We start from the raw sequence: 26,606 nt of genomic DNA, 5'->3' as shown, positions 1-26,606 counted from the left end.
CACATTTTAACATTGGTAAATTGGACTTGTCAGATTTTAAGATTTTTGCTGAACAGTATAGTACATTGCTATAATCCCAGAAGCTGGGAGACTGAGCTATGTATAGCCCTAGGCCTTGTCTCAGCACCCCCCGAAAAAATCAAAACATATGCATTTCAAAAGACATACTCAAGATAAAAGAACTTTTGTACAATTTAGTAATTAAAAAAAAAAGTTTGAGCAGGAATTTCTTTAAAAATATGCAGAATAGGCAATAAGCTAATGAAAAGATCCTCAGTATAGTTAGTCACTAAGGAAGTGCATGTTACAACCAGGATGTCATTCTTGGAATTTCTCTAAGAGAGAAGACAGTTGGGGAGGCTGCTTATGCAGTTGACACCCTTATAACTGTTGGAGAGAGGAAAAGAAATGTAGTTATTTCTGGAACACAGTGTAGCAATTCCTCAAAATGTTAAACAGAGCTGTCAGTTGGTTCACCAATTTTAGGCATCCAAGACAGTCGTGTACATGAATGTTCGTAACAGTATTGTTGTTAGTAGCCTTAGCGTGAGAACAACCCAAATTTATATCAGCTGATGAGTGGGTAAGTAAAATGAGGTCTATCTTTACATTGTAGGACTTTGGTCATAAGAAGAAATGGATGCTGGCATGTAAACAGCACAAACCTCAAGCATGTGCTGTAGGAAAGAAGCTGGGCACAGAAGGCCACATAGTGTAGGTTTCCCGTAGGTTTAACATGAGGAATAGGGAAATGGAAAGGGTAGAGTTGCTTTGGTGTGGATGGGAATGGGCAGTGACCGAGGATGGAAACGTGCTCTCTGGAGTGACTGAAGCGCCTTACAGTTGGATGGCAGAGATGGTCAATTGTACAGCACTAAGTGTGAACAGCATTTAACAGCGCTGAAACGGACAATCAAACATGTAAATCCTGTCTCAATAAAATTTAAAAACTACCTGAATCAAATTTCACCTGATCTCTGTTCGTTTATTTCAGAGAGGGCTTCACAGTATAGCCATGCCTGTCCTTGGAACTCACCACTTAGGCTGGGTTCCCTCAATCTCAGGGTCCTCTTGCATTTTTTGGGATGCTGAGATTATGGTATCAACTGCCACACCTTATTTTTTATTATAGTGTATCTATTTTAAAGAAGAACTGGACATGGTGGTGAGTTCAAGGCCAGCCTGGTCTATAGAGCTAGTTCCACACCAAGAAACCCTGTCTCACAAACAAACAAACAGCAACAAAACCAAAATCAAAACCTCCAAAACAAAAACAAAACAAATAAAACTCTCGGACACCCCAAATTCCTGGGCCCCAGTTACTTATTTAAAATGTATGGCTGGGCATGATGACACATGCTTTTAATCCTGGCGCTTTCTGGACAGCCAGGACTATGTAGAGATGCTCTGCCCTGTCTAAAAAAAAAAAAAAGGTATAAATTTCAAGTCTTTTAATTACATTCTCTTTTAGATATTTCCAAGTGTCTCCATCTCTAAAGGAAATGTCTAGATTCCGACTAGACCACTCATAACAAACATAGTTACTTAGTGCCTGCTTCTCAAATATATTGAACCTGATACAGGAAAACCAGAAGGTCCTCATGAAGTGAATACATCAAGAAAACATGCAGTGCAGAGGGCAGATGAAACCTAAAAACAAACAAACCCTCCCAGAGAGAAGAGAAATCTTCAGCAATTAATCTACAGTGAATATTTACACAACCAAAGTTGTTTCTGGAACAGAAAAATGATGGGAAGCTTGGCTAGTAACAAAAGAACAAAATGTTGAAAATAAGTTCTGGCAATAAAATTAAAGGCTCAGCTCTGAGGTTTGGTGTCCATCACTCTGAGGTGATGGATGTCCATACACATGGAGAGAAGGAGAAATGGAGTGGGGAAACAATGAGGCTGTTCCACAGCAATGCAGGACAGAAGTTTGTGGAAGGTATACCTAAAACAGTAGTTTCTCATCCACACCCCAGCAGAACTGTTGAAAAATGATCAGAGGACTATTCTAAAAGTAGACACAGAATTTATAAAAAGATTAGCAAGAGGTTGCTTTTGGATTTTTTGAGAAGACACCAGGAAAGAATGTCTCCAGAAGTCTCAAAGGAAAGTAGCAGCATAGAACCAAGTTAATTTCATATTCCAAACTTTGGCAAACAGGTGTGCTGGTTATGGCCACTCAACTCCAAGGTTCTTGTTTTATAGTTAGGAGACTTTTGACATGATCTTTGCCTTACTTAGACCTGACGCCTGAATTTGTCATATCTTTGTGATGGGTATGGTTAGTTTGCAGAGGAATAAATTCTAGTTAGAAATGGCTTTTGTTCAGTATCTTTGTTGCTTTCATTAAGAAAGGGTTTTATGAGTGCCCAGTACAGATTGTTGGATATTCTTCCAGGGTGCAGTCTTTAAATCCCAGTGTGCTTCTTCTGGAGAGTTTTAATCTCTATGGGGCTTCCAGGATGTTCCCAGTGGATATTCCCTTCTGAAGCAAGTGAATACACATGGATGGAGCCCGTCAGGAAGGGCCTGAGGAACCTAACGTGCTAGAGAGGTAGCCCATGGAGGATGAAGGGTGAGAAGCATCAGGATGCAGGCTGTGCGACTGCGTAGGACCACTGCTCCAGCTGCAAGCCAGTGCGGGCTGTCCAGAGAAATCTTCAGCAACCTAATTCACGTTGGGCATTTAGATTTACATTTCTGGGAATGAATCAGGGAGTAAGTATGCATAAAACAGAGAAAAGGAAAAAGAATACAACTTAGTTTTTTTTTTTTTTTTTTTAAGTAGCAGTGCAGTCATTGTTCACTATAGAAATCAGCTGTGATCAATTTTATGTGGCAAAGATTTGAGATTTTACTCAGGAAATGTGATGGAGCCATTAGGGCTCGGGGACAGTCTGTGAGATGGAGCATCACAGAATACATTCCACATTGTACAGGAAACGTGGAACAAGTACCTGAAATGCACAAGCAGTTGGCTCTAGGGAACAGGAGTGGAGAGGATTATGTATAAATGACGTTTCTCTTAGTTGCATGCTATAAAATCCAGCAGACTATACAACAAAGGGAGGTGGTGTTAGCGCTGGGTCCTGCACAAGACTTGTGGACTCACCCAGGGAGCAGATCTAAAACTTACAATTCAAGGTCATTTATTCACTGAGTGGTATGCCCTTAGGGGAGTTAAGAACCTCTGCTGCTCTTTGTAGCTGGATACAGCCACTACCACCCTAGTTTCCGTGCAGAATAAAGTTAACCAGAACAAAGTTAATAATCCCATGCCCAATTTATCATAGGCTACACTGAAGTCATTATGTGACACTTATATTGCTGGATTTTAAGGCTAAATACCACAATTCAGGATTTATGTTACAAAATAACCTTTACTGATCTTGCCCAATTCTTCCTGCTAAGTATGTTTCTCTATATGCATACTTCCTGCATACTTCTAACTTGAATGTCCACAGGAAAAGCCACCGTTTTGCTGTGTTTTTTCATTTGTAGCTGATGAGGAATGGAGCACTGAGGTTTGAGGCAGAGACATACAGATGACCGGGTGAACGAGACAAACACAGCTCTGGAAGCGCTATGTTCATTACCAGCGAGTGCCCACTGGAGGTAAAAGCTCCTGCCAAACACACTGCCTGCTGAGGATCTCCTGTGCCAGGATTTTCATTAGGCATCTGCTGAATAGTAACCATGAGTATGGAAAACAGAATCCGTGGTACAGTAATTTAAGTGCTATTATTTTTGTATTACCCCCAATTCCTTTGAAGTGACTGTAACAGTACACACACACACACACACACACACACACACACACACACACACACACACACTTTACTTCCATTTCAAATGGTATCTCCTTTCCCAGTTTCCCCTCTGGAATTCCCCCCATTCTATTCCCCCACCCCCGCCTCTATGAGAATGTTCCCCCACCAATCTATTCCTTCTCATCTCCCTGCCCTGGCACTCCCCTACAGTGGGGAATTGATCCTTCACAGGACCAAGGACCTCTCCTCTCTTTGATGCTTGATAAGGCCACCCTCTGCTACATATGTTGCTGGAGCCATGGATCCCTCCGTATGTACTCTTTGATTGGTGATTTAGTTCCTGGGAGCTGGGGGGGGGGTTCTGGTTGGTTGATATTGTTGTTCTTCCTGTTGGGTTGCAAACCCCATTCAGCTCCTTCAGTACCTTTTCTAACTCCTCCATTAGGGACCTCATTCTCAGTCCAATGGTTGGTTGAGATCATCAAACTTGGTATTTCTCAGGCTCTGGTAGAGCCTCTCAGGAGGCAGCTATATCAGAGATCTGTCAGCATGCACTTCTTGGCATCCACAATATTGTCTGGGTTTGGTGACAGTATATGAGATGGATCCCCAGGTAGGGCAGTCTCTGGGTGGTTTTTCCTGCAGTCTCTGCTCCACACTATATCTCTATATTTCCTCCTGTGAATATTTTGTTTCTCCTTTTAAGAAGGACTGAAGCATCCCCTCTTTGGTCTTCCAATTTCTTGAGCTTCATGTGGTCTGTGGGTCTGTGGATTGTATCTTGGGTAATCTGAGCTTTTGGGCGATTATCCACTTATCAGTGAATGCATACAATGTGTGTGTGTGTGTGTGTGTTTTTTTTTTTTTTTTTTTTTTTTTTTTTTTTTTTTTTTTTTTTTTTTGTGACTGGGTTACCTCACTCAGGATAGCTTCTAGTTTCATCCATTTGCCTAGAAATGTCATAAAGTCATTGTTGAATAGCTGAGTAGTACTCCATTGTGTAAATGTACCACATTTTCTGTATCCATTCCTCCGTTGAAGGACATCTGGGTTCTTTCCAGCTTCTGGCTATTATAAACAAGGCTGCTATGAACATGGTGGATCATTTGTCATTGTTATATGTTAGAGCGTCTTTTGGGCATATGCCCAGGAGTGGAGGAATAGCTGGTTCCTTCAGTAGTACTATGTCCAATTTTTTGAGGAACCGCCAGACTGATTTCCAGAGTGCTCATAGCAGCTTGCAATCCCACCAACAATGGAGAAATTTCTCCACATCCTCAACAACATCTGCTGTCACCTCAGTTTTAGCCATTCTGAATGGTGTGAGGTGGAATCTCAGGGTTTTGATTTGCATTTCCCTGATGACTAAGGATGTTGAACATTTCTTTAGGTGCTTCTTAGCCATTCGATATTCTTCAGTTGAGAATTCTTTGTTTAGCTCTGTCCCCCATTTTTAATAGGGTTATTTGATTCTCGTAGGTCTAACTTCTTGAGTTCTTTGTATATATTGGATACTAGCCCTCTATCAGATATAAGACTGGCAAAGATCTTTCTGCAATTGGTTGGATGCCATTTTTTCCTATTGACAGTGTCCTTTGCCTTACATAACTTTGCAATTTTATGAGGTCACATTTGTTAATTCTTGATCTTAGAGCATAAGCTATTGTTGTTCTGTTCAGGAAAATTTTTTCTGTGCTTATGTGTTCAAGGCTCTTCCCCACTTTCTCTTCTGTTAGTTTCAGTGTATTGAGTTTCATGTGGAGGTCCTTGATCCACTTGGACTTGAGCTTTGTATTAGGTGATAAGAATGGATTTGCATTCTTCTACATGCTGGCTTCCAGTTGAACCAGCACCATTTGTTGAAAAATTTGTCTTCTTACCACTGTATGGTTTTAGTTCTTTTGTCAAAGATCAAGTGACCATAGGTGTGTATGCTCATTTCTGTGTCTTCAATTCTATTCCATTGATCTACCTGCCTGTCGTCTCTGTACCAATACCATGCAATTTTTATCACTATTGTTTTGTAATACAGCTTGAGGTCAGTGATGGTGATTCCCCCAGAAGTTCTTATGTTGTTGAAAATACTTTTCACTATCTTGGGTTTTTTGTTATTCCAAATGAATTTGCAAATTGCTTTTTTCAACTCTATGAAGAATTTAGTTGTGATTTTGATGGGGATTGCATTGAATCTGTAGATTTCTTTTGGAAGATGGCCATTTTTTACTACATTAATTTTGCCAATCCGTGAGCATGGGAAATCTCCCCATCTTCTGAGATCTTCTTTGATTTCTTTCTTCAGAGACTTGAAGTTCTTGTCATACAGATCTTTTACTTCCTTGGTTAGTGTCACACCAAGGTACTTTATATTGTTTGTGACTATTGTGAAGGGTGTTGTTTCTCTAATTTCTTTCTCAGCCTGTTTGTCCTTTGAGCAGAGGAAAGCTACTGATTTATTTGAGTTAGTTTTGTATCCAGCCACTTAGCTGAAGTTATTTATCAAGTTTAGGAGTTCCCTGGTGGAATTTTTTGAGGTCACTTAAGTATACTATCATATCATCTGCAAATAATGATATTTTGACTTCTTTCTTTCCAAGTTGCACTGATTTGACCACTTTTTGTTGTCTAATTGATCTGGCTAGGACATCCAGTACCATATTGAGTAGGTAGGGAGAAAGCCTTGCCTAGTCCCTGATTTTAGTGGGATTGCTTCAAGTTTCTCTCCATTTAGTTTGATGCTGGCTACTGGTTTGCTGTATATCACTTTTACTATGCTTAGGTATGAGCTGTGAATTCGTGTTCTTTCCAAGACTTTTAACATGAAGGGGTTTTGAATCTTGTCAAATGCTTTCTCAGCATCTAATGATTTTTTTTTTCTCATTGAGTGGATTACATTGATGTATTTCCATATATTGAACCATCCCTGTATCCTTGGTATAAAGCCTACTTGATCATGATGGATGATCGTTTTGTTGTGTTCTTAGATTCGGTTTTGGAGAATTTTATTGAGTATTTTTGCATTGATGTTCATAAGGGAGATTGGTCTGAATTTTGTGTGTGTGTGTGTGTGTGTGGTTTAGGTATAAACGTAATTGTTACTTCATAGAATTAATTGGGTAGTGTTTTTTCTGTTTCTATTTTGAGAAATAGTTTGAAAGGTATTGGTATTAGGTCTTCTTTGAAGGTCTAATAGAATTCTGCAATAAATCAATCTGGTCCTGGGCTTTTTTTGGTTGGAAGACTTTTGATGACTGCTTCTATTTCTTTAGGGGTTATGGGACAGTTTAGATGGTTTATCTGATCCTGATTAAACTTTGGTACCTAGAATCTGTCTAGGAAATTGTCCATTTCATCCAGATTTTCCAGTTTTGTTGAGTATAGGCTTTTGTAATAGAATCTGATGATTTTTTAAATTTCCTCTGTTTCTGTTGTTATGTCTTCCTTTTCATTTCTGATTTTGTTAATTTGGATACTGTCCCTGTGCCCTCTGGTTAGTCTGACTAGGGGTTTATCTATCTTGTTGATTTTCTCAAAGAACCAGCTCTTGGTTTTGTTGATTCTTTGTATAGTTCTTTTTCTTTCTACTTGATTGATTTTAGCCCTCAGTTTGAACATTTCCTGCCTTCTACTCCTCTTGGGTTTATCTGCTTCTTTTTGTTTTAGAGCTCTCAGGTGTGCTGTCTGCTAGTGTATGCTCTCTTAAGTTTCTTTTTGGAGGTACTCAGAGCTATGAGTTTTTCTCTTAGCACTGCTTTCATTGTATTCCATAAGTTTGTTCCTTCCTTTTCATTAAATTCTAAAAAGTCTTTAATTTTTTATTTCTTTCTTGATTAAGTTATCATTGAGTAGAGCATTGTTCAGCTTCCACGTGTATGTGGGCTTTTTGTTGTTTTTGTTATTGAAGACCAGCCTTAGTCCATGGTGATCTGATAGGATGCATGGGATTATTTCAGTCTTCTTGTATTATGTTGAGACCTGTTTTGTGACTGATCATATGGTCAATTTTGGAGAAGGTATCATGAGGTGCTGAGAAGAAGGTATATTCTTTTGTTTTAGGATAAAATGTTCTATAGATGTCTATTAAATTCATTTGGTTCATAACTTCTCTTAGTTTCACAGAGTCTCTGTTCAGTCTCTGCTTCCATGATCTGTCCATTGATGAGAGTAGTGTGTTGAAGTCTCCCACTATTATTGTGTGAGGTGCAATATGTGCTTTGGGCTTTAATAAAGGTTCTTTTATGAATGTGGGTGCCCTTGCATTTGGAGCATAGATGTTCAGGATTGAGAGTTCATCTTCATAGATTTTTCATTTGATGAGTATGAAGTGCCCTTCCTTATCTTTTTTGATAATTTTTGGTTGAAAATATATTTTAGAAATTTTGATATTGGAATAGCTACTCCAACTTGTTTCATGGGACCATTTGCTTGGAAAATTGTTTTCTAGCCTCTTACTCTGAGATAGTGTCTATCTTTGTTACTCATGTGCATTTTCTATATGCAGATGGGTCCTGTTTACATATCCAGTCTGTTAGTCTATGTCTTTTTGTTGTGGAATTGAATCCATTGATGTTAAGAGATATTAAGGAATAGTGATTGTTGTTTCCTATTATTTTTATTGTTAGAGGTAGAATTATGCTTGGGTAGTTATCTTCTTTTGGGTTTATTGCAAGATTATTTTCTTGCATTTTCTAGGGTGTAGTTTCTCTTCTTGTGTTGGAGATTTCCATCTATTATCCTTTGTAGGGCTGGATTTGTGAAAAGACATTGTGTAAATTTATTTTTGTCATGAAATATATTGGTTTCTCCATCCATGGTAATTGAGAGTTTTGCTGGGTATAGTAGCCTGGGCTGGCACTTTTGTTCTCTTAGGGTCTTAATGACATCTGCCTAGGACCTTCTAACTTTCATGATCTCTGTTGAGAAGTCTGTTGTAATTCTGACTGGTCTACCTTTATTTGTTACTTGACCTTTTCCCCTTTTAAAATTCTTTCAGTATTTATATTTTTACAGACTTAGGAAAGTATTAAAGATATAAGATAGCAGATAGTGGCAAAATACAGAATTTGGAAATTAGTTGGAGAAATACATGCTGATTTATAAAATCTGAAATTAGCAGGAGAGCCAAGCAGCATAAACAGAACCTAAGGGGCTTAGGATGTCATGGCAGTCAGCACCTCTGGAAATGAGACCTTTTCCTAGAAATGTCAGACACTGTCAGTCAGCTGGACCAGAAGATTACAGTTCATTTTGTACAGCAGGAGCAGAGGTAGATTCTGTACTGGAGACTGCCAGGGGTCATCAGGAGTGAGTAAAGTTGGGTGAAAATCTTTGAGTAGAGAATCTAGCCTTGTTGTGTCCAGGAAAAAAGTTGGGGGATGGTAAGATGGCTTAATGGCTAAGAGCACTGGCTGTTCTTCCACAGGCCCTCAGTTCAAATCCCAGCAACCACATGGTGGCTCACAACCATCTGTAATAGGATCTGATGCCCTCTTCTGGTGTGTCTGAGGACAGCTACAGTGTACTTATATATAATAAATAAATCTTTTAAAAAATTGGTATCTTTAAAAAAAAGTTGGGAGATCTTTCACTGTGGACTCTGACCCACCTAGAGGAAAGAAACAGGTCTCCATGCAGGTGAACAGTGACCAAAACAAGCTCACTTCAGTCAGCGCCCTGATCTGTAACCAACTAAAGTCTGATGAAGGATTTAAATGTGCATGTGAGAGACCCAAGCTAAGAGACAAACAGCCTCTTCAAAGAGACTATAGCAAGGAACAGAACGTGAAAGGCAGTGATATTTTAATATTTTTTAGAGATGAAATTAATATGTCTGTGAAATAAGACCAATAGAAAAAGTGGAATCTACAGTAACAATCAGGGCGACAGGAATGACCTATTGCAGAATCGAAAGTTCAACAAAAGGGAAAAATAGAGATTTATGAAGATGGGAAAAAACCTCAGAAGATTCAGTATATCACTTTAAAAAACCTAGAGAATTAGAAGAAATAAAAATATCAGAAGGTTTTGACCCATGGGCATTGTAGCATCCCATTTACAGGTAAGGCACAGACATGAGGCAGTGAAGTCCTCCAAGAAGTCACTCAGAAACTTCGTAAAGCCATCCCAGTTTTTTCAGACTTGACAAATTTAAGAGCACTGGGGCAAAGAGGAAAGTCAGACCAAACCTACCACAGACAGCACAAAACAGCCAGAGGCAGCTTCACTAGAACCACAAAACAAGTTTAGAAGTTAATAAGCTCTAAAAGTGTAGAATAAAATTGTAACCACATAAAAAGATAAAATCAAGATAATACTTGCATATTTACATGAGAAAGTATATACAACATAAAAAATTTAAACTTTAGTGGGATTAAAGAAATATAAAAGCTATGTCAAATAGGCAGAAATATTAATAAATCTAACAAAGGGCTTAGGGTGTGTCATGGACAAGTAATGTGTAAAATGTACATATAAACAGTATGAAACACAACCAGTACTGATGAAAAGTGGACAAAAGAGAATGGGTAAATATGAGCCCCAAGGTCACTGAAAACGGTTATGTCCATGGTGGCCCAAGAAATGTAAATTATAACTTGAGTTATACTTCACCAAATAGTAAAAGGCTTTTTAAAAAAGGTTGCTGAACATCAGTGAGCAATAGTTCTTAACGGAAGGCATTGGCACTATGCGCTAAAGATCCTAAAACCATCCCACAGTACTGTCATTCATTTACCTGCATGCAACCCGAGGAGCCTGAATAGTTTACTGGGTGTGAGGTTTCAGATTCTGGAAGATGAGGTATTGGCATGGAAGCAATTGGTAATAACTGTGGCCATGTAAACAAATAACCATCCAGAGAGGGGAGAGTGAATCATTTCACCTTTCCAACTGGACTTTCCAGCAACTGAGCATTATGATTGATGAATGACAGATAAATGGTTCATAAAGACGATGCTGTATGAAGAAACGGTGGATCATATTTGAGGCAAGGTGCCAGTAATGATCCCCATGTAAAGCAATAGCTTTGGAATGTGCAAATAGCAGGCAAGACATGTTTTCTCTTCTGCAGTGTGCGCCAGGGCTGCAGTGCAGAGGACCACCAGTGCTTTCTTCACAGGACACACACAAACGTAGGCATTGCTGTTGCCTGTTTATTCTATGTGGAGGGTTTCAGGGAGAATATGCCAGGGTGCACGTGCTGATGCCAGGGAACAACTGTGGTTGGGGTTCTCTCCTTCACCATGTGGGTCCTGGAGAGTGGGTCTAGCAGGTGCCTTACCCAATGAGTAATCTGGCTGACTGGGGGCATTGTTTTTTAAAAGATGAGGAGCATTGACTTTTTAATTCCTGTAGATCTTCAGGTTAAGACATCACCTATTTATTTTTACCATACTGATGAGATAAATGACTTGTCTTCAGCTGTCAGAACCAGACAATCTTTTGGGGTGAAGGCTCCTGTTACTATGGCTGTCGTGGGTCAGATGATGTCTACTTGACAGATATTTTCTACCTGAGAGAGCTCAGAGGCCAGACTTACTGTAAAGGTGAACATTTGAGATTTGGAGCAGTACTGAAGGATTGCTGTAACTATAGTTGGCAGATTCTGGGCAGTTCTATCATGTGGATGATTAAACTTGTAGTAGCGCCATATTGCCTTTAGACATGTAGCATCTTAAGACTGTATACAGAGACACACTGCCTCATTATTTCTGAAATACTTACAAATGTCGTTTTTAAAAACCCTGTCTAGCTCAAACCACTTTTAATTCAACATTCAGTTAGAAATAGGAACTTGTGTTAATAGCAAACATCTCTATCATATCTTCGAGAAAAGATCCTCTTTTTAAATTATCTCCCTTTTCAGACCATGCTTTCAGACAAATGAAATATTTGCCTATATATTTAAACTTGATTGTAAAAATCAAAATAATTTTAAAAATTATACACATTGTGTGTGTGTGTGTGTGTGTGTGTGTGTGTGTGTGTGTGGTGTTGGATGCCTGGGTATGCACGTTTGTATGAGTGTGCACTTGTCCCTGGATGCCTATGTACTGGTCAGAAGTACATCTCAGGTGTCTATTATTCTCCATCTTCTTATTTGGAGATAGGGTCTCTCACTGAAGCAGAAGTTAATTATTTAGGCTGGACTACCCCACGCCAGTCTACCTCTGCCCCTACTCCTCACCTCTGCAGTTACGGACACAGCACCGTGCCTGATTAGTGCACAGGCCCTGGAGACAGAGACATTGGTCCTCATGTTTGCACAAGGTTTTTATCCACAGAACAGTCTCTCCAGCACTATAGATAATTTTTCAGATTACAACCTTGGGATAGGATGTTAAGTTATTACAAGATACATGCAGTATTGGTAGTCATCACCCTTCGGGGCAGGTGGAAGGAAAGTAGGCTGCATCCTGAGGCTTCTTTTGGGGAGGGTAAGAACACAGAGACCTCATGTTGGTGAAGCTGTCCTCAGGCTCTCACAGTAGCTTCTGTTGATGCCTTTGACATCACTGACCATTTAGATATGAAGTGAAACTGCCAGTGGTGTAAAGGAAGATGTCCACCAGAATTAGTTTCGAGGGGAAATGGTCCACTTGTCCTCCACAGTTGACTTTCCAGGCCTCCGTGGAAGATCCAACAGAGGAGCAAAGCTGAGAGCATGAGTTTTAAAGGGGTTGTGACGGATCAGCACCAGCACGTGTCAACAGCACATTAGGTGGAAAGCAGGTTGAGAACTGAGCAATGAGAGAAGGTTGCCCTTATGTGGTATGAGGGTAGTGGTGGTGGGTCTAAGGAACAAAGGAAAACCTAGAGAAGAGGGACAGTGACTTAAATCAAGGACTGTGACCACTAAACACCAGCGTGAGTAAGGCACTCCCAGAGTGACATCATTGGGGGAAGTCAAGGAGGTCTTAAGCTTTACCCAGGAGAGAAACTGAGGACTGGTAGCTTCATAAAGGACATGGTGATCCTAAGATCCTTTAGAAAAGTGTGTGGCACATAGACAGAGCTCTCAGTACCCTGTATGGAAGACAAGGCAGGGCCAGCTAGAAAGTGAGACTGAAGACCCAAGCTGACGGGTTTTCATATCATTCTCCTCATCAGTTTCTATAAAGTGGGGATGCTGATGACGCTGCATGGGAGAGTTGTGAGGCCTGCAAGGGTAGGATAGGGAACTGTCTTAATAAAGATGCTGGCAACTGAAGTTAGACGGGATGATGAGGGTCAAGTTCTTCTAGTCAGGAAAGGATAGAGTAGGCCAGGCATGGTAGCACATGCCTGTAATGTCAATAACTGGGGCAGAATTGTGTTTGAGAGTTCAAGGCGAGCATCCTGGGCATCAGGAAATCATAGAATAAGATTAAGGATATGGGGAGAGATTATGAAAGGAGAGAAGTAATGTGATTAACAGCACAAATTCAAACTAGGAAAAATATCAAGGCATAGAGCTGTTAGTTTGAAATGTGGCTTATTTAGAAATAATTTTGGTATGTCATATTTTCAACCTCACCTTTCCCCAAATCATGACAGAATATTTGACCTGATGGGAAAAGATTAGCATTAGGATGAAATGGCATCCCTCTCCCCCCTCCCCTCTCCCTCACCACCCTCGATGCTCTCTTCTGGTTTTGTTTCTGATCTAGGATAGATTAGATGATCAATCATTACCATGGGCTCCCTCTTCCCTCTGACCACAGTCCGTAGTCTTCCTCGCTCTGATGCGTGGCCATGGAGAAACTCTAACCTGACTGAACACCTCCCATTTACTTTTCTTATATATTTGGATATCCCTTACTCATAAAGTTCCATCATCCTGTACTGGGCTGTGTAGGAGCAGTTATGCAAAAACATTTATGTGACCATAAAAATCACACAATGTGAGTTAAGCAAACACATGTCCCATATTTAATTTTTTCTTTCTTCTTAACAATACTTAATATCTTCTTTTCACTTCATATCCTGATTGCCTAGTGTCTTAGGGTTTTATTGCTGTGAACAGACACCGTGACCAAGGCAAGCCTTACAAGGACAACATTTAATTGGGGCTGGCTTACAGGTTCAGAGGTTCAGTCCATTATCAAGACAAGAGCATAGCAATATCCAGGAAGGCATGGTGCAGGAGGAGCTGAGAGTTCTACATCTTCATCTGAAGGAAGTCAGAAATAGACTGAACATCCTCAGGCAGCTAGGAGGAAGATCTCCAAGCCCACCTCCAGAGTGACACACTTCCTCCAACAAGGCCACACCTTCTAATAGTGCCAGTCCCTGGGCCAAGCATATGCCAACCATCACACCTAGATATTTTGACTGAATGTTTGGGTCATTTCTAAGCACCTTTTTCTTCTAAGCCAGGTGTTCACACCTCTCTGGCACTGGTGCTCATTTCTCTAAACTATCTGAAGCTGATATAGAGATGCTTGTAAAGATCCTCACGCTAGAAGAATGGTCACAACGAGCCATTCTGAGAAGCATTAAGCAGCATTTGGGTTCAGAAGAGATTAACAACTGCAAACCCTGCTAATCCCTCCTTAGTTCCCACCCACAAACATCTCTCTTTCACAGAGATAGCCACTCTGTGAACATTGAACACTGACTTTGAACATAGATTTATCTTGTCTCAATCTTACATAGATGGAATCATGTAGTAGTTATCCTCTTGAATTAGAAAAATCCTGATATCACATTTATAAAATTGGTTCCTTCAGGAAACAGAAATCTTCTTCACTTGATGGTCTTCTGTTGGATAGATGTTAGGAATGCACTTCTTTAGCCCACTGTTGGTGGGTATTGCTTGCTTGCAGATGTGGCTATTAAAAACAGTATTATCAGCACTCCCATGGCACCGACAGCCATCTAAGGAGCAGATCTCTGAAAGTGCTATACAATTATGTGTTTAAGTTGAATCTCCCTAAGAGCTTTTTAACAAACATTTTCAAACCTTTTTCTTTCAGATTGTGTTTTAGTCACATTCCTGGAGAGATTCTGCTGCAGCCCAGTCTATGCAAAGCAATAGACAACAAGAGGAAAGAGCCAGGTTCCAACAGAACATATCAGAACCCGAGGCTCCCTGACTGAGCTGATGCCCAGAGTGCTGGCTCTGGCTTAGTCAGCAAGCCTAGCAAAAGCCAGCCCCATTGCATGCACAGAAGCGGTCAGGAGATTCGGCTTCATCACACACAGCAATTCTTCTTCTTTTAATCCTGATTCCTCAATCCTATATATTGGAGTTTGGTGTTTAAATTGAAGCAATGAAGACTAAGTCAACCTGTGCTCAGAATCCAAATTGCAGCATAATGATATTTCGTCCAACCAAGGAAGAGTTTAATGACTTTGACAAATACATTGCTTACATGGAGTCCCAAGGGGCACACAGAGCTGGATTGGCCAAGGTCATCCCACCAAAAGAATGGAGGGCCAGGCAGTCTTATGACAATATCAGCAACATCTTAATAGCAACTCCCCTGCAGCAAGTGGTGTCTGGGCAGGCAGGTGTGTTCACTCAATACCATAAGAGGAAGAAAGCCATGACAGTAGGACAGTACCGGCACTTAGCCAACAGTAAAAAATACCAAACCCCACCACATCTGGATTTTGAAGATTTAGAAAGAAAATACTGGAGGAGTCGCCTGTATGAGTCACCAATTTATGGTGCCGACGTCAGTGGCTCCCTGTTTGATGGGAAGACTCAACAGTGGAACGTAGGCCACCTGGGAACAATTCAAGACCTATTGGAACAGGAATGTGGCATTGTGATTGAGGGTGTCAACACGCCCTACCTGTACTTTGGCATGTGGAAGACAACGTTTGCGTGGCACACGGAAGACATGGACCTGTACAGTATCAACTACCTGCACTTTGGGCAGCCCAAGACCTGGTACGCTGTGCCCCCTGAGCATGGCAGGCGCTTGGAACACCTGGCCAGGGAACTCTTCCCTGGCAGCTCCAAGGGCTGCCAGGCCTTCCTGAGGCACAAGGTGGCGCTCATTTCACCCACCGTGCTCAAGGAGAATGGCATCCCCTTTGGCAGAATCACCCAGGAGGCTGGAGAGTTCATGGTCACCTTTCCCTATGGCTACCACGCGGGCTTCAACCATGGCTTCAACTGCGCAGAGGCCATCAATTTCGCCACGCCGAGGTGGATCGACTATGGCAAGGTGGCATCTCAGTGCAGCTGTGGGGAGGCGAGGGTGAGCTTCTCCATGGATGCCTTTGTGAGGATCCTGCAGCCTGAGCGATATGAGCTGTGGAAACGCGGCCAAGATCAGGCAGTTGTGGACCACACAGAGACTATGGGGCCTACCACTCAGGAGCTCACCACCTGGCGGGTGATCCAAGCACCAAGAAAAACCTGGGGCCTAAAGCATCTCCGGCTTCGCCAGGTCTCACGCTCTCTTCTGCCTATAGCTGCTGACAGTAAAACCCCTTGCAACACCCAGGTATGCCACACCTCCAGACAACCATCAGATGGCAAAGGGGATGAGGTCCAGAAGTCTAACCCAGCCGTAGCCCCACCACGTCCTCTGGGTCTATCTTCTTCTGGTCACACGTCAACTGGAAGACGTGGTCTTGGTCGTCGCCCTTGTGAACTAGGAGTTCAGGAGTCCACCAATGGAAATCCAGTCAAGAGGCGACTTCCAGCAGGCAGAAGCCCCAGCCCAGAGCTTCAGTCCCAGTCTGTGAGTGGAGAATTAATAGTCAACTCAGGATTTGTGAACCCTGGTCCATAGCATCCCGTGACAGCTTCTGAAGGGGGATTGACCTCTGACCCCTAAACCTATTTCCTGACTTGTAGCTCATTGTCCTGCACTCAGGATGCTCCCTAAGTCATTACCTCAGAGCTTTGACTGAGTTTGCAGGACACTGGCCACACCTGTGAGAGATCCTTGTCAGTTCTGACTCCTAAACACACCACACACCTTCCCCTTTCCAGACCTGGGAAAGCCTCTGGATATTGGGAACTCCTGCTCTTCTAGCTGAGGTTTTGTTGGCAGCTTCTTTTGAATTTCTGAGAACTAAATTCAGCTGAGGCTGCTCAGCACTGATCTCCCATCCTCAAGGCCAACTGTTGAGGAAGCGGAACATTCACCTTTCCCTTTCTCTGCCATTTCTTGCAAATGTCTAACTTTTGACCACTACATTTCTACTCATAAAGGAAGTAGTCACAAAAAGGTCGAGTCATTTGAGAGTCACAGATGACCTCTCAAAGTTGGTGTATTAAAATGTGTCTCACCCAGTTTTCACAAATAAAGGCAAAGCAGCCAAAAGGTTACAACTAGACTATATTTCTAATATTGTAGTTTAAATAGTGGGGTCACTGGGACAATGACACTCTGTCTCCAGACAGCCATGGTTGTCATGTCTATTCTAGGGAAATGATTCCTTGCATAGTAGCAAGCTCTGTTTGTTTCTCCCATACCACACTTCCAAACTGCATGAAAACCATTCACGTTTTCATTTACTAGTGTGTGAGTGTGTTGCATGTCTGGAGTGTGTGAGCCAGGGTGTATGCAGGTGTGGAGATCAGAGGATACTGGCTGCAGTTGGTTTTCCCATGTGTAATGTGAGCCCTGGGAATCCCACTCAGATGGAGAGACTTGGTGGCAAGCATCTTTGCCCACTTAGCCATTGGCCCAATGACTTCTCACTTTCTTGTGAAGCAAATTCATGTGGATGTCATGAGACACCACCCTACGTGGTCCCCTCCTTCCCTCTATACCTGGACACAAATGAATTCCTTCTATTCCTAGGAGGGCAGTCTCGGGGCCCATGCTGATTCTGCAGATAGAATTTGGTGCTCTCACCTGTCTTTTTTTACAGCTTGGCTCAGCTCAGAAAGGCTCCCTGTGCTATGCAGTCTTCCAGGATGAAGTGGCTCCAGGCCTTCTCTCTGACCCATAGTCTGATAGTAACGTCTAAGGAAGGTCAGCAAGGCAGGCCCGTAGGTTAGAACAGTTGATTCACGAGCTTAAGGACCTATCAACCCTCAGAAACAATGGTGGAAGGAAAAATCATCTCCCCAAAGTGACATCCACCCAAAATACACCCTCATATATACACATCCTTCCCACCCCTCCACCCACCCCACATACACTCTGTCACCACCACCACCCCACACACACTCAAACACACCTACATGCCCCCACACCCACCCACCCACATACCTGTGCACCTTTACAAACACTAGTATTTATCTGGGTGTGACAGCCCAAGCCTTTAATCCCAGCTCTCAGGAAGCAGAGGCAGGCCTATGAGCCAGCCTGTTCTATATAGTAAATCCCAGCTAAGGCTACATAGATCCTGTCTCAAAAATATAATAAAATGTAAGTCAATATTTTAAGTACTATTAACAGGTTAAAAGAGAGGCTTGTTTTTTTCTTCTATCCTCTGAGCATAAGAGCTCACTAGACACACAGTGGCAAACTTCCTGCACCTAGACAGAGTGCTGAGAGAGAAAACCCAAGCTGAGGTAGAAACTAAAACTGAACAGTTGTTGGTAAGGTCTTTAAATCTTAGCACTGGGAAGCAGAGGCAGGAAAATGATGGGTTTAAATCCAAACCAGGCTGGCTCAGAGGAAAAGAAACTAAAATGTAAATCCTGGCATCATGAGGGGCTTTCACACACACTCAGAATAGTTCTGCATAGAAGAAAATTAATGTTCCATAAATTCCAGCCACAAGCTGAAGAACTTTGTAAGTCCATAAAAACTACTAAAACAAGTGAGGGATTCTTGTCTTTGTGCAGTTCTGATGTGTTTTTAAGACTGGATGTCAGCTGGGTGTGGTGGCATATGCCTTTAATCTCAGCATTCCTGAAGCAGAGGCAGCTGGATTTCTGTAAGTTCCAAGACAGCCAGGGCTACACAGAAAAACCTGCTTTAGAAAAGAATGAGATAAAAAAAAGAGTACCATGTATTCCCGAATAGCCTCCAGTTGGCTATGAAGCTAAGGATGACATTGAATTCCTGGTCCTCTTACTTCCAAGTGCTGGGGCTAAAGGGAATGGCCATACCCAGCTATTCCTTTTGCACTACGGATCTCAGGCATTTGTTTTCCCCGTGGTGGCTAAGTCTTTTCTACAATTGGAGTTTGCTGTGGAGCCCAGGCTATCTCCAGACAAAGTTGAGCTCTCCCTCCTAGAGTTCCTAGTGTTGCCACAAGACTGGCCTGCTCCTGTCCCTGCTCCCCCCTCTCTAGAGGCTTCTTTTTCACCCCAGCATGGAGATTGCCTCTGCAGCCCTATCAAGCTTCTGGTCATAGAGCCCAACCTACTAACTACATTTTCTAAGTATACACACTCAGTTTCTTCTTCTGTGCTCCAGAGAGCCCTCTTCACCCTGGTGGACAGTCTCAGGTGTCCCAAGCTGGTCTCAGATTTGCTGCAGGGGCCAAAGCCTTAACCTTGAACTCCTGACTTGCCTGCTTCCTTCTGGCCGGTGGCTGGAGAGCAGGGAAGCAGCACCCAGTCTGTGCACTTCTACAGTTCAAACCCAACCACTGTGCTGAAGGATCTACAGCCCCAAACCATGCTGCACTTGATTTCGCCTCAGCTTCTGTAAATATTGTTATTGAAACCTGATTAGTTTTCTATTCAGTTCAACAGAACTCTTCTTTTTCTGTTTTCACTTTACCTTAAACTATTTTAGTCTCTCTGCTAGCCTCATAATTTCAGAACTTATTAAAAACAGGCTCCATATTCTACTTACTGTTGTCCTGTTTGTGATTGTTTCAGAATAAAATACACATAATAAAACATATAATCTTTGGTGTTCAGTTATTGTGGGGTGTCCACCAGAAGAAACCGAGGGGATGTGCGCTTCAACCAGGAAAAAACCTTTATTAAGCTGCCAGGGACTAATGGTGTACGTTCGGCATCCAGTTGTAGCACCAAGCCTTTCTCAGAGTAAGCTTCAGGCACATGAGTTGACATGCTTCTGTTTACAAGAATGGTTATCAGGAAGCAGAACTACAGAAGTTAAAACCCAAGGTTAGAACATTTAGAGATGTCCCAGAAATCTCTTTGATGTTTTAGATCTTGGTTGCCATTTTGACAAATAGTGTGGTCTACATGCTGAGTTTTACAAATGGTACTTCAATCAAAGGATCCCTTGGGCTAAGGCCTGGGGGCTGACATTCCTTGGTGGTCTTAATGGATCAGAATGGGAATTAAAGATCCAGCCAGTACCAAGAGCAGAGAAGCTAGCCAGGGGACCAAGCAAACAGATCTGATTTATGTTTTGTCTCTATTTCTTTTGAGGTTTTATTTTTTTCCAACCATGGTAAAATGTTTTCTAATTATTCCTGAATACTTTTCTCATGAGAAGTACAGCTAAGCCTCTCCAAAATTGTAGGACCATTTATTAAGGAATCGAACTGTTGTTTTGACAGATGCAGGCACTTTAAAAAACTCTAGGTCCGGAAAACCCACTTAGTATAAAAAGATTCAGAAGAGGCACATTTAGTCAAATCATTAGTGCCCTGCCAACCAAATATTCTAAGAGGCCCATCAATACTCCTGTTGTCAGATGAGCAATCGCATGAGAACAGGCGTCAGCTAATAGAAGGAAGCCCAGGAGCAAAAGGTTGGAATACCACACAAGTTCGTATCCCTCATAAGTCATCTAATATTAGCTTAAACACTGGGGCTGCCACATTCACAGATTTGCCAGTGAGTGGGTGACAGTTTGGTTAGTTCTCATCCTTAGGAGTGCTGGGTCTGAGGAGGTTTAACCATAACCAGCATAACCAGCATTCTGGCTTTGAGGGATGATGATTCTTCAGACTGTGTTACCATGCTTCAGAATCTTCAAAACGGATTAAGCCCAAAACCTGAAGAAAATACAGAGAAACTCAAAGAAATTGGTGAGATGACATAGGTAAACACAAGGAAATGTAAATAACAGAATGAAGTCAAATACAGTTCAACAACCAAATCCCTGACATTTGGGCTTTGATGGGAAAGACAGGCTGTAGAATAAAAATTTCATTTTATATGATGAAGAAAACTAAAAGTCTGAACTTGTGTGTGTAGGTGTATGTGTGTTTTCCATGGAAATTAAAGTTTTCTGTATTGAAAGTTGTTTTCTTATTAAAAAAAAGCTAAATACTCAAACAAATATTAAGATTATTAAGTGTGCACTAGCACCTTGTTTTAGTCATTTTAGGTTTAATTTATTTTAATTAGATATGTCTGAAAGAAGAGGTGGCTATTGTTTTAGACTAAAAGTCACATGTATTTTTAAATGTGTTAGATGCTTAGGTTTCAACGAAAATGTTTTTATTTTCTACCAAGGAAGAATGGACAATTTAGATCCGGTTACTGACTTTGTGACACTGGGTTTATCTTGGAGAATACTTGTCCTGACTGGGTTTCCCAGCGTCCTTGTCGGCCTCAAGCCCTCCTTCTAACAGGGCTCACCTGTGCTCAGTCTGCAGGAGCTGGGTGTTATACCTCTGTCAGCATTCAAGACTGAAACTGTAGAATCCCTTCTCTAGCCTAAATAGTTCAGGTCCAACACCATATCCAATGCAACATCTTATAAATGAAGAAATGCACTCTTTCCTTTGCTTAGAAACTGCCGAGTTAGCCAGGTGGTGGTGATGATTCTGAGCCCAGACACAGGAGGCAGAGGCAGGCAGATCTAGTTAGAGGCCAGCCTGGTGTCCAGATGAGTTCCAGGACAGCCAGGATTACACCATGCAAATCTCTCTTCAAAAATGGGAGAGAAAAAGACACACACACACACACACAAAGAGAGAGATTGAGAGAGACAGAGAGAAAGAGAGACAGACACAGAGAAAGGGACAGAGTAAAAGAGAGACAGAGAGACAAAGAGACTAAGAGAAACACACAGAGAGACAGACAGACCCAGAGAGACAGAGATCAAGTATTTCCGTTATTCAAGACTGTCCTCCAAAGGACTCTGTAGCTCAGGATGACCTTGAATTTCTGATCATCTTAAGTAATACTTGGATAATTCAAACAAGCGAATACTGATATGAAATTAAGGTAAATACAATTAAAGCAATGATATCAAATTTCAAAGCTGAATCATGAAATACAGGTAAACAAACAAACAAACAAAACGCTGAAAATCTTTGAGGTCTAGGTGGAAAATGCAGGCTTTATTCTAATTGAATCTCTGTGAAACCAAAGGAATTGTAAGGCCATGTCACGAAGGTCAGGAGGACATTCTTGGCTGAAGGGTATATTGGAGGCCTATTGGTAGGTGAGAAATAGTGTTTATGCATTCAAAGTGAGGAACTGGGTAGATTAATATTAAAGAAAAGTTAGCAAAACAAAAAGAATTAATGCAGAAGACAGGGCAGAGCCCTCCCTAATGAATTTCCCTAAGTCCAGAGAGGAAACTTCTTGAAGGCTCAGGGAAGATGTTTGGAAGGTATCAGGTAAATGATGTCCCAGACAGATGGTGTCCATCCCCAAATCTCATCCTAAGAGGTCTGCAGCTTGAATCTTTGGGGGCTCTAGTGATTTCCAGCTGAATAATACCCACAAGGCTCAGTAGAGGAACCAAATAGGATGACTTTGCCTTTCTGGGTTGTTTCCTCTGTTGTTGCTGCTGTGTCCTTGTTTGTTTTTGAGATGAGGTTTTCTGTGTAACATCCCTGGCTGTCCTGGAGTGGAGTTTGTAGGCCAAGTGCCTATCCTCCTCTGCCTCCTCTGTCCCCTGTGGGCATCTGCCCCTGCCTGCCTCTCTGTCCCTGCCTCTGTGGGCCCTGCCTGAAGAAATCTGGGATTAAAGATGCTTGCCAGCCATCTCTGCTTCCTTGGCTATTCTTAGTATTATCTGTCCATTTGCTTCACCTGGGCTAACCTGTGCTCAATGAACATCCTATAAGTTTGAAAATGTTTGTATCTCAATACTGATAAAAGTTATTGAAAATTTATATACATTCAAAGGCACTCCTTTGCCCTGCCTATTCTGTACAGGGTTCACCAGTGTAACACTGACTGTCATGGTAACAGACCTGTAAACAAGGCTGTGTATTCAGAGATCCTCCTGCCTCAGCACCCAGAGGATGGGATTAAAGGTGTGTATAAACCAAATGCCCAGCCTAAAGGCATTCTCACTCCTGCGTGATGAGCTAGTTTCTGCTTAAATACTTCTCATTGTTTAGTTGTTCAAACTTGAGGACCCTGCTATTTTCTTGTCTATTACAGGTTTAAGGTGGTGTAGAGGCCAAGTATGTCCACCAAGAGCACACACAGGTCACTTGCTCCTAGTTAGCTTTGAGGAATTCTGAAACAGTCTTAATGATTCTATGAGTACTTGGTGTTAGATTATTGCTGTTGTAGCATTTGTCTTCAGTGCATTCCTAGGTTACCGAGTCTCACATTGGGATTGTACACATTCAAAGAAAGCTGGGTGGGGCAAGGCAGCAGAGATCAGTGATAGGTGAGATTCCAAAGGGTGGGTAAGTCTGATGGTCTAGGCCTTCATGGCTATAAAAGAAGAAGCCATGGATCCCGGTTCATAGGAAGAGCCAGTCCTACAGGAGAAAGCTTCTCTCTGGTGCCGGATTGTCTTTTCCCAGGTCTCCATTCCACAGGTGTTGGGTAAGTCCTTGGATATTTGCTCTTGTGACTAAATGACTCGTGGCAATGGATCATACTAAGTTCCAGCTCTTCTAAAAAGCATTAGAAAAGGCTGGTCAAACTTTGACTTTTGTGTGTCAGCTTCATTAGAGATTTGTGTTTCTTTCTCATGAATGTGGCAGTTAGGTGTGAATCTTCTTGAGCAGCAACCAGAGAAGAGAGCTGAGAATGGGTTTGAACCTAGAGAAAGATGGTTAGCTTCCAGACATGTACCCTAGGTGTTGAGGATCCCAGTCTGGAACTGAGCTTCTAATAAGAGAACTTCTTTAGGGAGTCAATGTCCCTATACATGGGTCATGGAGGATTCAAAGCAAAGGCACAAGGTCTATCCACCCATGGCAATTGTTTGTTTTAACATCCTCAGAATGGATTTGTAACTGCCCAGAACTCTATGGTTTATGAGGACCAGAGAAATGTCAGTGTATGCTTAAAGCCTGGGGCAGTGATTGAAAGCTTTAGCTTGAAAGTCAGGCCATGGTCAGATCCATTGTTGGGGAAATTAAAAGAGGAGACTCAAGTCTGGGGGAAGTTTTCAGGCTGGTTTTATTATCACAGTCCCCTCCCTTACCCTGTCTTGGGGAAGGTTTTCCACTGTCCAGAGGATGGTGAATGTAAAGTTTCTCTGTTATATTCCTCAGTGGTAGAAAAGAAAAGTAAGTCAGGAGAGAGAAATAAGTAGACCTTTGTTCTTCAGGCTCAGCCCAAGGAAGCTTTTCCTTTTCCCAGGAGGCTGCTTGGAGCAGACATGGGCAGAGGGAATGCTCACTGGGGACTGAATTCTCTTCCTGTGTGCCTCCCACTTAGAATGCAAGGGGATCTCAGCCTGGGTGGATCTCACACAGGTACCAAGGGAGACTAATGTGAGTGAGGATCCAGGGAGTGCAGCAGGAGTGACATAGGGCTTCTGCTCTGGGTGCCCCAGGGTTGGGCTGGTCTTCTCCTCCACAGAAACTTTCCTTTCTCAAGGTGAAAGGTGGGTGACCCTGGAACTCAAGCCAGCAAGACTTCTCCTTTCTTATGTTTTCTTGGCTTCCTGTCCAGGGTAGAGATTCGAAGGGTCTTCCCAAGTGGATAAGGAATGCTCAGACCAATGATTTTTCCTGAGAGGCATATTTAATCTTCCAAATGTTATCTTGTCCACCAGGAACCCCAAACAGTAGGAAAAGGAGAAGAAGGAAGACAAGAAAACACTTAAGGACACACAAGAGAGTGGAGTAAGCCCCACAGGAAGGCCCTAAAATATCCCAGAGAGAGAGAGACAGAAAGCTCCCTCCCTCTGAATAGCCCAAAGATCCAAGGCAGGTTGCACCCAGACTGAGCTCCCGGATAGCTGTGGTCATGACAAGCCCTGAGCATTGTGGGTCCCAGAATCCAGGCTGTAGCATCATGACCTTCTGCCCAAACATGGAAGAATTCTCAGACTTCCGCAAATACATTGCCTACATGGAGTCCCAAGGGGCACACCGAGCTGGGGTGGCTAAGGTCGTCCCACCCAAGGAGTGGCAATGCAGGCAGTCCTACGAGGAGGTCATGGATATGAGAATTCCCGCTCCTCTGCAGCAAGTGGTGTCTGGGAAGGCAGGTGTGTTCACTCAGTTCCATAAGAAGAAGAAAGCCATGCCAGTGAGCAAGTATCGCGAGCTGGCCGAGAGCAAAACACACCAGACCCCGCCACATTTGGATTTTGGAGATTTGGAGAGAAAGTACTGGAAGACTCGCCTGTTTGGGTCACCGATTTATGGGGCTGACGTCAGCGGCTCCCTGTTTGATGAGAACACTCAGCATTGGAACCTGGGACACCTGGGAAGCCTTTTGGATGTGCTGAAGCAAGAAGGTGGCATTGAGATTGAGGGTGTCAACACGCCCTACCTGTACTTTGGCATGTGGAAGACAACGTTTGCGTGGCACACGGAAGACATGGACCTGTACAGTATCAACTACCTGCACTTTGGGCAGCCCAAGACCTGGTATGCTGTGCCCCCTGAGCATGGCAGGCGCTTGGAACACCTGGCCAGGGAACTCTTCCCTGGCAGCTCCAAGGGCTGCCAGGCCTTCCTGAGGCACAAGGTGGCGCTCATCTCACCCACCGTGCTCAAGGAGAATGGCATCCCCTTTGGCAGAATCACCCAGGAGGCTGGAGAGTTCATGGTCACCTTTCCCTATGGCTACCACGCGGGCTTCAACCATGGCTTCAACTGCGCAGAGGCCATCAATTTCGCCACGCCGAGGTGGATCGACTATGGCAAGGCGGCATCTCAGTGCAGCTGCGGGGAGGCGAGGGTGAGCTTCTCCATGGATGCCTTTCAGGAGAGCTATGAGCTGTGGAAACAGCAAGGAGATCACAGAGCTATGGACCACCTGGCGCTCACTACCCGCCCCAGGCAGGAACTGAATCTTGGGACCTACACACTGGATCAGGACAAGCCCTCTTCCAACCGGAGGCGTTCCCATTCGGGGCCCCTCAGGAGTAGGCTGAGCAGAGGCCATAACAGCTGCCCTTACACAAAGCTGCACCCCGAGTCCCCATGCCTTTTCACATGCAAGCTTTCGCCTCCATCATCAGATCCACAAGTAACAGGATTCTCCAAGCAAGGGTCCGGAGCCCACAGGATCCCTGTCAAGTCTGCTGATTGTCTAGCTGCCAACCACTCACCGGCCTGTAGAGTCTCAGATAGGAGCCCCAGAGTCTTCTTGTCGCTCACGGTGGAGGACTTGACCTAAGTACATACAGGATCACCCTACACACACACACACACACACACACACATCGACGGCCATTTGGCCACCTTTGGACATTCCTAATCCCATGATCAAACAGATGTCCAAATGTTGTCAAATCACACTCTACTTTGGATGATTCTTTGGTTTGCACAGGGTCTCCTTCAGAATTCATGCACAAGGTGGATCTCAAGGTCTTGTGCAATTGTGTGAAGAGAAAGATTTCCAGTCTCTTTCTACAGAGTGTCCTGCCATTCACCAACCCTGGATCTGACCAACACTCAAAAGTTATGACTGTGCGGATGAGTGATATTTTCACTTGTTCTAGCAACTGAACCTTCAATGACCTGAACCTCCCCCAACAGAGAAAGAAAGCAGGTCTCAGTGTCTCAGCATAGTCCTCAACGTTTATGTGCATGTGACCAGACTGCACCCTGAAATCATTGTTTTCAGAACTTCAGGAAGGACCAGAAGACCCAGAGGTGTTCCCTGACTTT

General features: G+C 42.9%; 2 protein-coding genes across 2 annotated transcripts; both read left to right on the top strand.

Annotated features, from left to right (window-relative positions):
- Positions 1-15,025: 15,025 nt before the first annotated feature.
- On the top strand, positions 15,026-16,504 carry LOC308430633 (lysine-specific demethylase 4D; the record flags this gene model as incomplete). Its single annotated transcript, XM_080929843.1, has 1 exon — positions 15,026-16,504. One exon carries the CDS (start codon positions 15,026-15,028, stop codon positions 16,502-16,504), a length of 1,479 nt encoding a protein of 492 aa, XP_080785969.1.
- An 8,225-nt stretch (positions 16,505-24,729) lies between these two features.
- LOC308430856 (lysine-specific demethylase 4D-like) lies at positions 24,730-26,112 on the top strand (the record flags this gene model as incomplete). The annotated part of the gene is made up of 1 exon (XM_080930141.1): positions 24,730-26,112. The coding sequence occupies one exon, from the start codon at positions 24,730-24,732 to the stop codon at positions 26,110-26,112; it is 1,383 nt and encodes a 460-aa protein (XP_080786267.1).
- Between the last annotated feature and the right edge of the window lie 494 nt (positions 26,113-26,606).

Source organism: Micromys minutus, assembly GCF_963924665.1.
Source record: "Micromys minutus genome assembly, chromosome: 16".
Classification (NCBI taxonomy): Eukaryota; Metazoa; Chordata; class Mammalia; order Rodentia; family Muridae; genus Micromys; species Micromys minutus.
This window is presented reverse-complemented; position numbering and strand designations above follow the sequence as displayed.